Source organism: Amblyomma americanum, chromosome 10, assembly GCF_052857255.1.
Source record: "Amblyomma americanum isolate KBUSLIRL-KWMA chromosome 10, ASM5285725v1, whole genome shotgun sequence".
Lineage (NCBI taxonomy): Eukaryota > Metazoa > Arthropoda > Arachnida > Ixodida > Ixodidae > Amblyomma > Amblyomma americanum.
The window spans coordinates 116,216,211-116,229,628 of NC_135506.1; the positions used below are offsets into that span (position 1 = coordinate 116,216,211).

The following is a 13,418-nucleotide window of genomic DNA, read 5'->3' on the forward strand; positions in this document are numbered from 1 at the left end:
GTCCAGCTGATTTGCGCCGCAACACTTGTTCCTACAGAATACCCGGACTAGCCCACATCTTATAGGCCAATGTGTAACAAACACATTTCACCGCGAATCAGCAATGACCAAATAATCAAACTGTTAATGCGAAAGCATTGCTTTCCTCATGGATGGCGTGACCACGAGATGTGTACACACGATAACGGCGATAAGAACGATACTAACAATAACCAGGTAATTAACAGGTAATATTTAATGAAATAAAACAGTTAATAATTATTGGAATGAAATAATATCAGGTAATTAATAATTGACAAAAAGGTTGGAGTAATATTTATGGTTTATGAGGGTTTAACGTCTCAAAGCGACTCAGGCTATGAGGGACGCAGAACCACGTGTTTCGCGCTGCGGGCTACCGGCTTACAGGTTTGCGTACCCAGTTCTGGCGAAGGCTCCCAGCTTGCCCATCATTCGGCGGCTTGTGGCAAGCGCGTGGCTGTTGTCGGGAAGCTGCCGACTCAGGAAGATGCCAAGCATGAACAACGCGTCAGCATAGTGGGGAGCACCGGACCAGTGGCCGTGCACCTCAGCGGAGTCGTCCATGGCGAGCTCGTTCAGGTTGTAGTCGAACTCGTAAAAGTAGACCCTGGCTCCGCCCTCCGAAGCGAGGTCCGCCATCATCCTCGCCGGACACTTCACTAGCACGTCGCCCAAGAAAGCTGCCGCGCGCACGCAGGCGTCTTCCGCGGAGGAGAACGACGAGGCGTTGACCGCGAGCAAGTCGCCGAAGTAGGGCCTCCCGATTTCCGCGAGCTGCTCGGCGCCGAAAAAGTGCAGCACCAGTCGGTCCAGCAGCATCCGCACCATGGGCTTGGGCAGCGCGTCCACAGTCTCCAGGTCCCAGTCGCCGATGAACTGCCGCAGGAAGTACTCGCCCTCGTTGACAGCGTAGCCGATGAGCAGCGCCTTCCCTCCGAAGGTGCCACCGACTCCTTCCTCGTCGGGCAGCAGGGACTCGCCGGACGCGGGCAGGAAGAAGTCGTCTTCAGTCACGTTGGCCCCGTACAGCGGCCCGAAAGGCCGCCCGTGGACGCCGTTGAACTCGTCCAGGCTGTTGACGATGTGTTCGGCCGAAGCGAAGCGAAGACAAGCCATGGCGGACTGTCCGAGCGGCTGCTCGTCCTTGTCCACCGCGACGTTCAGGTGTGGTTCGTCGCACGCGGTGGCGGCCAGCTGACGCAACTCTTCGCTCTCGGCGAACGCGCTGAAGCGGCTCATTATGAACGGGCTCCCTCCCGACAGTACGGCGCGCTCGAAGAACTGCCGGCTCAGCGGTGACAGCAAGTGGAGGCCGGCGGCGACCGCACCGCTGTCCACGCCCAAAAGGGTGACGTCGTCCTGGTGGGCGCCAAACGAGGCCGCGTTGGTGCGCACCCACTGCAGCGCAAGCAGCTGATCCCAGAGACCCTGGTTGCCCGGGGCGTCCGGCTTGTCTCCGGAGCGCAGGAAGCCCAGCGGGCCGAGCCGGTAGTTGGGCACCGCCACGACCACGTCGGCAACGCTCGCTAGCCAGCGGCCGTCGTACAGCGAGTCCCTGTTGGAGCCAGTTCGGAATCCACCGCCGTGCAGCACAACCACGATTGCCCTGCAAAGCGTCAGCCGAAGAGGTACGCTAATGCTGCCTGTTGCTGGTGTCGAAGAACACTTAGGGATGCTCTGTGAGGACATCTAGAGAGGACAACCAAAACTTACTGCGTTCATAAAAACTCCTCACCAAGGACAAAACTAATTCTTTAATTGAACAACGAGTAAAACAGATAAATTGGAGTAAAATACAAGGTATATTTATGAAAACATGGAAGTGCACTTTATAATAATAATAATTGGTTTTTTGGGGAAAGGAAATGGCGCAGTATCTGTCTCATATATCGTTGGACACCTGAACCGCGCCGTAAGGGAAGGGATAAAGGAGGGAGTGAAAGAAGAAAGGAAGAAGAGGTGTCATAGTGGAGGGCTCCGGAATAATTTCGACCACCTGGGGATCTTTAACGTGCACTGACATCGCACAGCACACGGGCGCCTTAGCGTTTTTTCCTCCATAGAAACGCAGCCGCCGCGGTCGGGTTCGAACCCGGGAACTCCGGATCAGTAGTCGAGCGCCCTAACCACTGAGCCACCGCGGCGGGGCAAGTGCACTTTGGTTGTACACCTTCTGAGGAGGAGTTTCGATTGCTTCAAATCTGTTTTTGTAGTTTTGTTCTACTTGCAGGAGAGCCTGATGTAAAAATACTGCAAGATATCTATAACGGCTGCACAGCTAGTCCTCCATAAAGTCACCAATAAAATTCCAGTAAGGAAGGGTGCGCGTGTCAGGCAGACACGATCTAGCCAATGCTATTCACCGCCTGTTTCCAAGAGGTATTCAGAGCCTTACATTGGGAATAGTTGGGGATAAAAGGTAATGGGGAGTACGTTAATAATCTGCGATTCGCTGGTGACATTTCATTGCTAAGTCACTCAGGGGATTAATTGCAAAGCATGATCAATGACTTACGACAGGCAGAGCAGGTCAGTGGGTCTAAAAATTGATATGCAGAAGACCAAAGTTATACTTCGACACTCTCGCAAGGGAACAGCAATTTACAATTGATAGCGAGGCTCTACTACTTAGGGCAGGTAATCAGCGCAGATCCGGATAACGAGAGGGAAATAACCAGAAATAGCTAGAAAGATAAGAATGGGATGGGGCGCATATGTCCGGTTCTCTCAGATCATGAATGGCAGTTTACCAATATCCCGCAAGAGAAAATAATATAAAGCTGTGTCTTACAGGTAGGCAGCTATGGGGCTAAAAAAATATAAAGCTGTATCTTACAGGTATGCACCAATGGGGCTGAAACGTGGAGGCTAACGAAAAGGGTTTAACTTATATTGACGACAGCGCAGCGAGCTATGGAAAGGCAAAATGGTAAGTGTAACGTTAAGGAAGAGGAAGATGGCGGAGTGGATAAGAAGGAAATTGGAAATTGGTTGTTGGGGAAAGGAAATGGCGCAGTATCTGTCACACATATTGTTGGACAACTGAACCGCGCCGTAAGGGAAAGGATAAAGGAGGGAGTGAAAGAAGAAAGGAAGAAAGAGGTGCCGCAGTGGAGGGCTCCGGAATAATTTCGATCACCTGGGGATCTTTGACGTGCACTGACATCGCACAGAACACGGGCGCCTTACCGTTTCGCCTCCATCGCAACGCGGCCGCCGTGGTCGGTTCGAACCCGGGTACTCCGGATCAGTAGCCGAGCGTCCTAACCACTGAGCCACCACGGCGAATAGTGGGTACGAGAATAAACGCGGATTAAGGACACTGTGAACCGAGAAGAGCAAATGGGCTTGGGCAGGTCATGTAATGCTAAAGCAAGATAACCGATGGTTTTTGACGGCAACGGACTGGATACCAAGACAAGCGTAGCAGGGGGCGGCAGAAAGTTAGGTGTGTGGATGAGATAAAGAAGTTTGCTGGGATAAGCTGGCACAGGACATATATAATTGGAGAGGCATATGGGAGAGGCCTCTGTCCTGCAGTGAACGTAGTCGGACTGATTATTATTATTATTATTATCATCATCATCATTATTATTATTATTATTATTATTATTATTATTATTATTATTATTATTATTATTATTATTATTATTATTATTATTATTATTATTATTATTATTATTATTATTATTATTATTATTATTATTATTATTATTTTCATTCTTTACAAAAAAATTGTCCACAATGGGTGAAAAGCGTTGCCAAAGCCAACGCAAATGTTCATGGGAAAATTGTCTGCTACCTCTTCTTCCGGTGCCAACTTGCTCTTCTTGCACGCTTGTTTCATTGCAGCCGCTATGTTGATATCGGTAATTCTACTAATCATCTGTGTTTATACCACTTATTCTACTCTCTTACGAGCAAGAACACGATGTAGTATCTATTCTACTTCGTGACGTGTTCACACACGAAAAGTGAGCTGCAGTGTATTTAAAATAGAAACGGAACGACGCTTTCTATGAGCGCACCTTGCGATGTGATGAGGCAAATGATCGTTTGCAAGCCCACTAGCTGCGTTTACATGCTGTGAGGAAAATATATCTTGTCTCATCGATTTTACAAGTTTCGTAGCACTTGGCGGTGCAGAGAATAAACGAATCTATATTAACTGATGCGTTAAACTCATGCCTGAAACCACCTCCAGCACATATCTGCGACATCCAGCATACAGCGCATGCTTACCTTTCGGAATTTTCTAATGCGCTCCAGTCCAGAGCATACGCAGTAGGCGCAGGTTTTGCGACGGTGTAGTGCGACCAGTGACGTCACATCGCAAATAAATTAGTTAATATACGATACCAGCATGTACGGTGACAGGTATGAAGCAGGCAAGCAGTGGAAAAAAACTTGAACCGGAGGCTAGCAGACCATTTTTTTCCATTATTCTTTGCGCTTCTTCAGAAACGCACTTCACCCGTGCCTAGCTATGTAAAAGTTTTTTACAGTTAGTGCTGTAAAATGCTGTCTCAATCTGTAAATATTCCTAAGCACCTCCTGGCAGATAGAGGATGCACTCAGACGCTTACGCTGCCAGACAGTTTTCTTCTTCATAGCCCTCTTAATGTTCTAGCATTAAAAAATCTGCCGCGCGTGTGAAGTCTCGGCTTAGATTAGAACCACAGTAAATGCATCGAAGTAATAATCGAGGGTAAATCGAACTGCTTTCGCAGAACTGTCGCATTAGATATCAGATCGTCCCGTATTTCTTGCGCAGGCATTGTACTTATTGCATATTGTGGTAATGTATTGCTACGCGTGCAGATTTTATAGCACAGATGGGGATGGAGCCGAACACCCGACGTCAGCTGGGTGTCTATTGCTCAGAGCGAGGGAGAGCTCCAGCATTTGTGCGCATCATCTCTGCGACGTCCGAAGATGAATGGGCACAGTGAGTATCAACAGAGCTCTAACCAGCATGCTTTTCATGTACGTGGATATGGAACCCATGAACTGGGAAACCACACTTTCTTTAGTCACATATACGCCTTCATCATCGCGACGCATTAAATGACGGGGTAGTGTCCGTTCTTCTCCCGGTATGCCCGCCCGCACCAGTGCGCCCGAAACAGTATCCAGCCGCTTTCTTATTAGTGACAGACGTTGCAGAAGAAGACTGCCGGATCGCCCGCCGCCGGGCTGTGCCGTCCCAAGAGCGCTTCAAAGCGCCTTTTTTATGATGACTGCCGTCGGTCATTGGTCACCTATGCTCCCGGTGATGTGATCTGGCTTTAGTGACCGCTCACGAGCAGCCGCTAAAACAGCAGGAACTGCTGGTGCAGTGCGCTCGACTTGATGTGGTTGCTGACCGACTAAAAAATGTGTGACTTACCAGATCGCGAGCCTCAGCTATAAACCCACCGCATTTCAGCAAAAACCGAACCTCATTTCGCCTGTCTGATAATATTAATAATAATTGATTCTTGGAGAAAGGAAATGGCGCAGTATCTGTGTCATATATCGTTGGACACCTGAACCGCACCGTAAAGGAAGGGATAAAGGAGGGAGTTAAAGAAGATAGCAAGATAGAGGTGCCGTAGTGGAGGGCTCCGGAATAATTTTGACCACCTGGGGATCTTTAACGTGCACTGACATCTGAAACTCCGCCATTCCCGCAAGAGCTCCCCAATGAGTTTCTATCGGGCAGAGGGACAGTGTGACAGCCGCGGAGACGTCTAGGCACCATTCCTTTGGGAAACAAAGGTAATGGCTCTCTCTGTCTCAGAAGAATCGTGCTCCTTCGTCTTCAAGGCTGCGAAAATATTTTCACCAGTCACCATCCTGTGACCTGGCGCATAACGCATTACTGAACATTATCTAATCACTGAGCCACCGTGAGAGTAGCAGGCGAAGATGGCCAAAGATGGCCGGCACGGATTTAAACAACCTGTCATGTGGTTGCGCGGGAAGCACTTGAAGCATCGTAGACGATTTAGTCGGCTAAATGCATAGTGGCTTATGAGATCTACTCGCCCTGCGTATGAAAAAAAAATATTAGTATGAATTCGGCCACCACGCCGAAGTATAAACTGTGTAAAATTGGTGATATGTCGACGCGTAGGGATAATCCCCTGATCGGCTACATTTAGATCCTCCTTCTCCCGGTGAATGACGCGCGCACCTTGATCGGATATATTGTTTCTGTGCTTCCCCGGTCATGTTCCAGTGTATAACACTTTTTTTACCGGACAGATCGCAAATGTCCCTACAGGGTGCGCACGGAGAGTATGCACAAAAGGGAGACTTGCATCCGCAAGTTTCTTTTTAACTACTTCGTGCGGGACTAAATGCTCGCAATGCAAATTTAATAAGCTTAATGTATTACGAGTACTTTCCAGTCCGCCGTGAATACCTGCGCCCCGCTATAGCACAGTATAGCGCAACAAAAGATTTTCTGTTGTAACGAGAGATTTTCCTTTAGCATTTTGGAACCTGACAACAAACTCTTGCAGTAACAACAGGATTTTCTGTAGCATTGAGCAGTCTCCTGTCGTAACGAAAGAACCAGTTCTGTCGCCACAACAGGCAACTTTGCAATACAACAAAAAATCTGTCGTAACTAAAGGACGAAAGAAATTTCTGTTGTATTTTGGGACCGGCTCTGTCGCATTTTTCGACCAGAGCTCTGATGGTATAATTCCGCGAGAGGTACGAAGCTGTCAAGCTACGAAGTTCATCCTTTTGGACACCTATATCAGCGCTTCGTTCCTTATTTACGAGCACAACAATGTTGTGAAGGCTGATCACACTAAGTTTTGTGCCTAGCGTTCAAGTAACGATGTGCGTAGAAGGCCGAATACTGTGTGGAAAGGAAGTAAACCAGTTAATGATAAATAATAACAAAAAGAAACACATGACACCGTGATCATGGTGGAATTCGGACCTGCGTTTGAATTAAGTTGCTTCGTCTTTTTCTCCAGTTCTAGTGTATTTATCTTGTTCACTGAATATTTTAGCATTTATTTTTTCAAACATTTCGCAACACATTTTGACACATTATCTTAACATGTGGTCATACGGCGCTTACTGTCATGGACACATGACTTTCCTACCACACGCCATGGTGGCTCAGAGGCTTTTGCGCTCGACTGATGAACCCAAGGGAGCGGGACCGAATCTGGGCCGCGGTGATCGCATTTCGAGGGAAGCAAAATGTAAACACGCGCCATGTGCTACTCGATGCCAGCCCACTTAAAGAAGTGTAGGCAGTCTAACGTAATCCGCATTCTTCCACAATGCATTGGCGTCTTTCAAAGCCCATGCTCAGGTTTGGGACTCTAGACGCCTATTTCAATACCGTACCGCTCTCGTCTACGCTTCTATTGGTCCTAGAAGAATGAAGGGCGACGCTGTCAGATTCTTGTTGTAGCGGCGGGTGCCGCCCAAGTACACGAACTGCTAGCAACCAGTGATCCCCAAAACGGTGATCCCCAAACCGGAACCGATACCACATATACAACAATTCTCACAGCTAATTATGTGCCTGCTGGAGTTGCACCGCAAAAAATCAGACGGTCTATGGCCAAACATGTTATTTTAGAAATGTGACCGTTAAGGGCACAACCAGAGGAGTACGGTGAAGAAAGAAAGGCAACACACGAGTCTATTGTTTAACGATTTCTTGTGGAAAGATGTACGTAGAGTGGGAGGTGTGCGAATGATCACCTCCATGAACACCGCAGGAGGTTCCTCGATGTGCACTGTAGGAAATGTGAATCAAGTGCAGATCCTTTTGCAGTACCCGGTTCTGGCCCAAGGGAAGACCCTAGTGCGAAATCGAACTGTTCACCAATGCACCAGCATTGCTCCATCACCACAAAAAGCAGCTGTCAAATGACGCTCAAAATCATCGAGGCAGAATTGATTGACCGGCTAGGAGATATCTGTGCGTCCAAGCCGTCTATCGCGCTTTCTTCGAAGGAATTACAGTAGTTGCGTTGTCAGTGATTATTCTACTGGCTGCGCATGTGTGATGTCATGCCACGACTTGCCTATATATTCCGCTCTGCGGTTCATAATACTGTGTTGCAAGCTAGCGCTCGTGTGTTACTTGTCTTTTTTCACCATCCCCTTCTTGTTGTGCGCTTAAGCTTCCACTCATGTCATACCAACACGATCAAACTGCAACGTTATTAAAAGTCCGCATCTGATTCCAAATTGCCTACTCAACGCGGCTTGGAAAGATGGGTGAAACGCTGTGGCGACATCTTAAAAGCTCATGTCGCGTGCATGACACAAGTTGTTAGCGAAGATGTCAGTGCACGCTTGCCTCAGGGACCGGTCGTACAGGCTGCTGGGAACGAAGATGTCCACGCGCAGGCAGTCTTCGTCGACCGAGGCGTTGGCCGGCGGTTCGAAGTACTCGCCGCTGGCGACCTGCGCACACCGGACCTCCTCCCTCTCTGTGGCGTCGAGCGTGGCCTTCCACGGGGCGTGGCGCTGTGGCACGCGGAACCGACGCGCTCCCAAGGGCGGCTGCGCGTAAGGTATGCCGAAGAAGGCGACCACCTTCTTGTCGTTCACGTGCAGCGCCACGCCGCGGATGAGTCCCAGGGTGGTGGACACCGTCAGGTTCTCCTCGGACGCACGGCTCTCCGGCGACCGGGCGACGTCCGAGGTGCTGGACCGGTGCAGGACGACGAGGGCGGCCAGAAGCGCGATGCCAGTGACTACGGCGGCCACTGCATGTGTGCGCGCCGCAGGGTAAAACGAACGAGGCTTCAGACCGCACTCACGTCCTGCTAACTCGAGACAATTCGTGCTTTCACAGCGTGGACTGAGTATAGTGGAAATAAACAAGGAGGCAGCACTGCTTCTCCCTTTACCTCTACTTGTGATATGTCTCTGTTGGTTATCGCTTGCAATACAACTATACACCTTGCCAACAATCTCAACTGCATGTTCCACTGACTATTCTGTCGACGTAATCTTCAACCAAACCCTGCGTTACACCCGTCAAAGAACGTCTCCTGAACAGTCACAGCGCGCTCCTTCTCCCGCGAGCCAGTTGTTTGCCGGAAATAAATTTTCACCGTGCCAGACCGAAGTATTGGTCGAACAGGTCTGCTGCAGCATGTCCGGAAATTTTAATGGCCAGTGGATATTTGAGAACCGTGCACGTTAGGGATCCGTTCAAAGCGACCAGGCAACACTATAGAGCGGGAAACTGCCTGCCGCCTCAGGACAGCTTTGCTTTCCATGCGTGCAGTACACACCACTGAACATTACGCGCGGGTATTAGCGCGATCGCGTGTCAGAGTGGTAACTTACAGAAAACGCAGCAGACGCAAAACTTGAATTCTTGATTCATAGACACCGACATTGCGACCGACTGAGTCTCCGCCACTTCTTCTTTTAAGCCACGTGTGCGCGTGGTCGCTGATGTGAACGCCACAAGCAGGCGCAGCAGCTCAAGTAACGCGGCAAAAGAAAAAAGAAAATAATGCTGCGATACATGACCGCAACTCAGAGAACGAAGACGACTGTGCTCTCAAAATCTCTAAAAAATTTTTATTCGTTTTCCCAGATGCGTGTTTTTTTATTTATGAGCCGCTTGAGATAGGTCTGGATATTTTTTTTTTAATCGGCACCAAACCCTGGCCAGTCCCCTACCGTAGGTATGTCCCGTCGATTCAGAGGCAACAACAACTCCTACCTTCACAGATCTGGTCTGGCGGTCTCCCCACTGTGACCATTCTGTGCCGAACCTGAGGCAGTAGATCACTACTTGTTGTTCTGACACTGCTTCTCCTATTTGAGGAGGCACTTATTACAAATTCCGTTTCACAATTTGGGTCTGCCTCTGTCCACTGCGGTTGTTATTTCGATTGGTGCTTCTTTGCTTGGTCAAAGCAACAGGACTGTGCGCTGTGCGGCGCAAAATTTCCTTCTATAAGCGAAGCGACTCCCATTCTGATTTTTTCCCCTACCCGCTGAGCCAATGAGCCAATGTAAACTTGAAGCATTACACGCATTATATTCGAATTTGCACATAAACCATTCTTGTCCTTGTTAGTGGATCTTTATTAATAAAAAAAATTGGAGGACGCTTAAGCTTCGCCGTTAAGAGTGGAATACGACAGCGTGTTGCAGCACTGCCAGGGAGTCCACGGAACGCCAGCGCCCGTTCGGCGCGACTCCTTGCCCGTTAGACAGATCGCTCTGCTACGTACGGTGAAACGGACGCGCGGAGCGGCAAACCACGTAGAAGAGCTGCCAGGCGCCTTGCCGAAACGCGCGGAACTAAAGTTGCAGTCGTAGTTCGTCGGCACATCGTTCTCGACAAACCCGATGCCACGAACGCCAGCATAGCTTCCGCGCCGAACGAACGGGCAGCAAGCCGCAAGCTTCGCCGCTCGCCGCGTGATTCCTGCGTGCCCGCACGGCCCCACTGCGCCCAAACGAGACGAGCGGGAGGCACTGCAGTCGCCCGCCATCAATTGGGGCAGTGGCGTACATTGCGAGGAGGAGGAGGGATTTTTCGCTCACGGCCGACGCCGACGACAGCGGCTTTTCTGCGACACGAGCTGTTAAAACATTTACTAGGAAGGGACGGGAGGTATGTTTGGATCAGCCCGTAAGGAACCGATCCTTACAAGCACTAAGTGGAGGTCCCTAGGTAGGGACCCTAGTGGCGAGCCGCCGCACGGGCGCGCCCGGCTAGAGCGTGGCCCGTACGGACAAGACCTCAGGGGGTGTTGGTACGGAGCGTTTTTTGCCCGCGAAATCGCGTCGCGCGCCCGACGCCGGCGCCGGCGTCGACGAATTCACTCCCGCATGGTCAGCAGCCGAGCGGCGTTTTTTTTGCCGCCCAGTTGTGCGATGCGCGCGCCCCCATCCATACTGAAATCAGACGGATGCGCAGGAAGCGAAATGAAGCCGCTGGCTCTCGCGCGCAAAATGCTCGCGAGCGCGCATCCTCCATGCGAGCGCGTCTCTCGGGCGGCGTGCACCGGCGTGGCTTCGTCCAGAATCACGTGACGCCCACTCCGGCTGTCATTGGCCCTCTGTCGCTGCCCTCTCCCGGTGCCGGCGTTTTTTTCGGTTCCGCCAGAACCCGGCGATTTATAATAATAATAATTGGTTTGGGGGGAAAGGAAATGACGCAGTATCTGTCTCATATATCCATGGGCACCTCAACCGCGCCGTAAGGAAAGGGATAAAGGAGTGAGTGAAAGAAGAAAAACGTCCTCTCCGGTGGCAAAAAAAAAACGCCCCGCTGCCGTCGACGCCGACAAATCGCCCGGAAAAATGCTCCATGCGCTTAAGGCTTGTTTGGCCTATAAGCTGTGGCAGCCGAGCAGGGTCGCCTCCCAGTCCTCCCGGGTTGGGTTGGGGCTGGGGGGAATAGCAGGGTTAGAGGGGCAGGCCCACACCATGTGATAGGTGTCAGAAGACACCGCCTTATAGTGCGGGCAGCTGCCGTTAAAAGAGGGGTCAAAATGTTTTAGTGCTGCTGGGCACAGCAATGCATTGGTGAGAAGGCGGATAAGGAGCCGCTCATCCGCCTTCTTGGGGCCGTTACATGGGCGAGGGTAAAAGCGATGACAACCTTCAATAGTAGGTTGCAACATCTTTGAAAGTATAGACCGGGTCAAAATTGGGTTCCTGATCGGGTGTGGAGGAGAAAACAGCCTGGTGAGAGAGCGCACAAGCGGCTGCGTCTGCGGCCTCGTTTCCTTCCAACTCCTGATGAGCAGGAGCTCATATAAGGTAATGGTCTGCGGGGTCCGTATCCCTTATGCAATTTTCGTAGACTCGATAGGCAAGGAAGGGGGTGCAGCCTTGTTCGACGTTCCGACAGGCCCCTCGCGAGACGGTGATTATGTATTTTGAATCGGAATGTGAGGTCGCGACAGGAATCGCGACCTCTTCTGCTTGTGTTGCACTGCGGGTTCTGAAGCTGAGGCCGTTAACTGTGCTGCTGTTGTGAACTACCGCCACCGTGTACCATCCCTCGGGGTGCGGGCCGGAGGCGTCCACGTAGTATACGCCTGTTCTGTTGCCATAATGTCGGGCGAGGGCTTCCGCTCGTGCCAGACGCCGACCATTATGTTCTTCGTGTGACATGTTGGCTGGAAGAGGTCGCACATGGAGGGCGCGTCTCCACAGTTTTGGGATGTAAAACCTGTCTTCCATGGGTGTGGTGTGTTGGATATGGAGTCGAGCAAGAGGGCGGCGACCCGACTCCGTTTGCGACAAGCGTGGGTACTGGTTTTTAAGGTGCGCCTGCCGGAGCTCCCGGAAAGTATTCACAACCCAAATGGCCATCAACCGGCTGTTTGAAGTAGTGATGGGGAAGCCAAGGGCACGTTTAATAATTTTGCGAAGGATGACCTCAAGAGCATCCTTCTCTTGTTTTCGTACGTGGAGATAAGGAGTCTAATAAAGAATTATACTGGTTACGAAGGCGTTTGCCAGCCGCAAGGCATCCTTACTTCGTAACACCCGCGTTTATTCGAAACGCGGCGGACCATGCGGCCCACTTGGTCCCCCACGCTACGGAGTTTGGCCAATGTAGTGTCTGGCAGTCTGTGTTAGTAGATGTAGAGTCCGAGTACCCATATCTCATCAGTTTCGCGTATGGGACCACTCTCAAGAGAGAGATTTTAGTTGTGCACTTTTGTGAGGGGCGGAAGTGCACATATAATTATAACTGGTTTTTGGGGAAAGGAAATGGCGCAGTTATCTGGCTCATATATTGTTGGACACCTGAACCGCGCCGTAAAGGAAGGGAGAAAGGAGGGAGTGAAAGAAGAAAGGAAGAAAGGGGTGCCGTAGTGGAGGGCTCCGGCGTAATTTCGACCACCTGGGGATCTTTAACGTGCACTGACATCGCACAGCACACGGGCACCTTAGCGTTTTGCCTCCATAAAAACGCAGCCGCCGCGGTCGGGTTCGAACCTGGGAACTCCACATCAGTAGCCGAGCGCCCTAACCACTGAGCCGCCGCGGAGGGTCGGAAGTGCACAAATTCCGATTTTTGAAGGGAACATTGAAGATTGCAGCGGCGGGCGTAGCGGCTTACTATCGTCGCCGCTGTTTGCACGCTCGTTTCGAAGTCCGCTGTGCTGCCCTGCGTGGCCCACAGAGTGATGTCATCGGCGTACAGGGCGTGCTGCACGCCTTCGACACCACCCAGCTGGGCCGGCAGTTGCATCATCGCCACATTGAAGAACAGCGGGGAAAGTACCGCGGCTTTGGGGGGGAGGGGGGGGGGGGTTCCGCGTGCCGTGTAGGTAAGGACCATGCTCTGTATTTTTGATGCGGATGTTAGGAATGACGATCCGTTGGAAATTGGCATATGTATCGGAATGTGTTGAGACCACAGTCGGTCTCGC

The 13,418-nt window shown here is 50.9% G+C and overlaps 1 protein-coding gene across 1 annotated transcript; it reads right to left on the minus strand.

The window, feature by feature from the left end:
* Window positions 1-402: 402 nt before the first annotated feature.
* LOC144108651 (acetylcholinesterase-like) lies at window positions 403-12,170 on the minus strand. The gene is made up of 3 exons (XM_077641834.1): window positions 12,029-12,170; window positions 8,348-8,759; window positions 403-1,627 (listed from the first exon to the last, which is right to left on the minus strand). Exons 1-3 carry the CDS (start codon window positions 12,168-12,170, stop codon window positions 403-405), a joined length of 1,779 nt encoding a protein of 592 aa, XP_077497960.1.
* Window positions 12,171-13,418: the final 1,248 nt, after the last annotated feature.

What these genes read in the sequence shown, in the direction of transcription:
- LOC144108651 (XM_077641834.1), bottom strand. Translation starts at nt 12,170, where the DNA reads ATGTGCGACCTCTTCCAGCCAACATGTCACACGAAGAACATAATGGTC. An exon ending in GGCCCGCACCCCGAGGGATG is followed by an intron (nt 8,760 to 12,028) that starts GTACACGGTGGC and finishes GCACACATGCAG; the next exon opens with TGGCCGCCGTAGTCACTGGC. An exon ending in CTGTACGACCGGTCCCTGAG is followed by an intron (nt 1,628 to 8,347) that starts GCAAGCGTGCAC and finishes GACGCTTTGCAG; the next exon opens with GGCAATCGTGGTTGTGCTGC.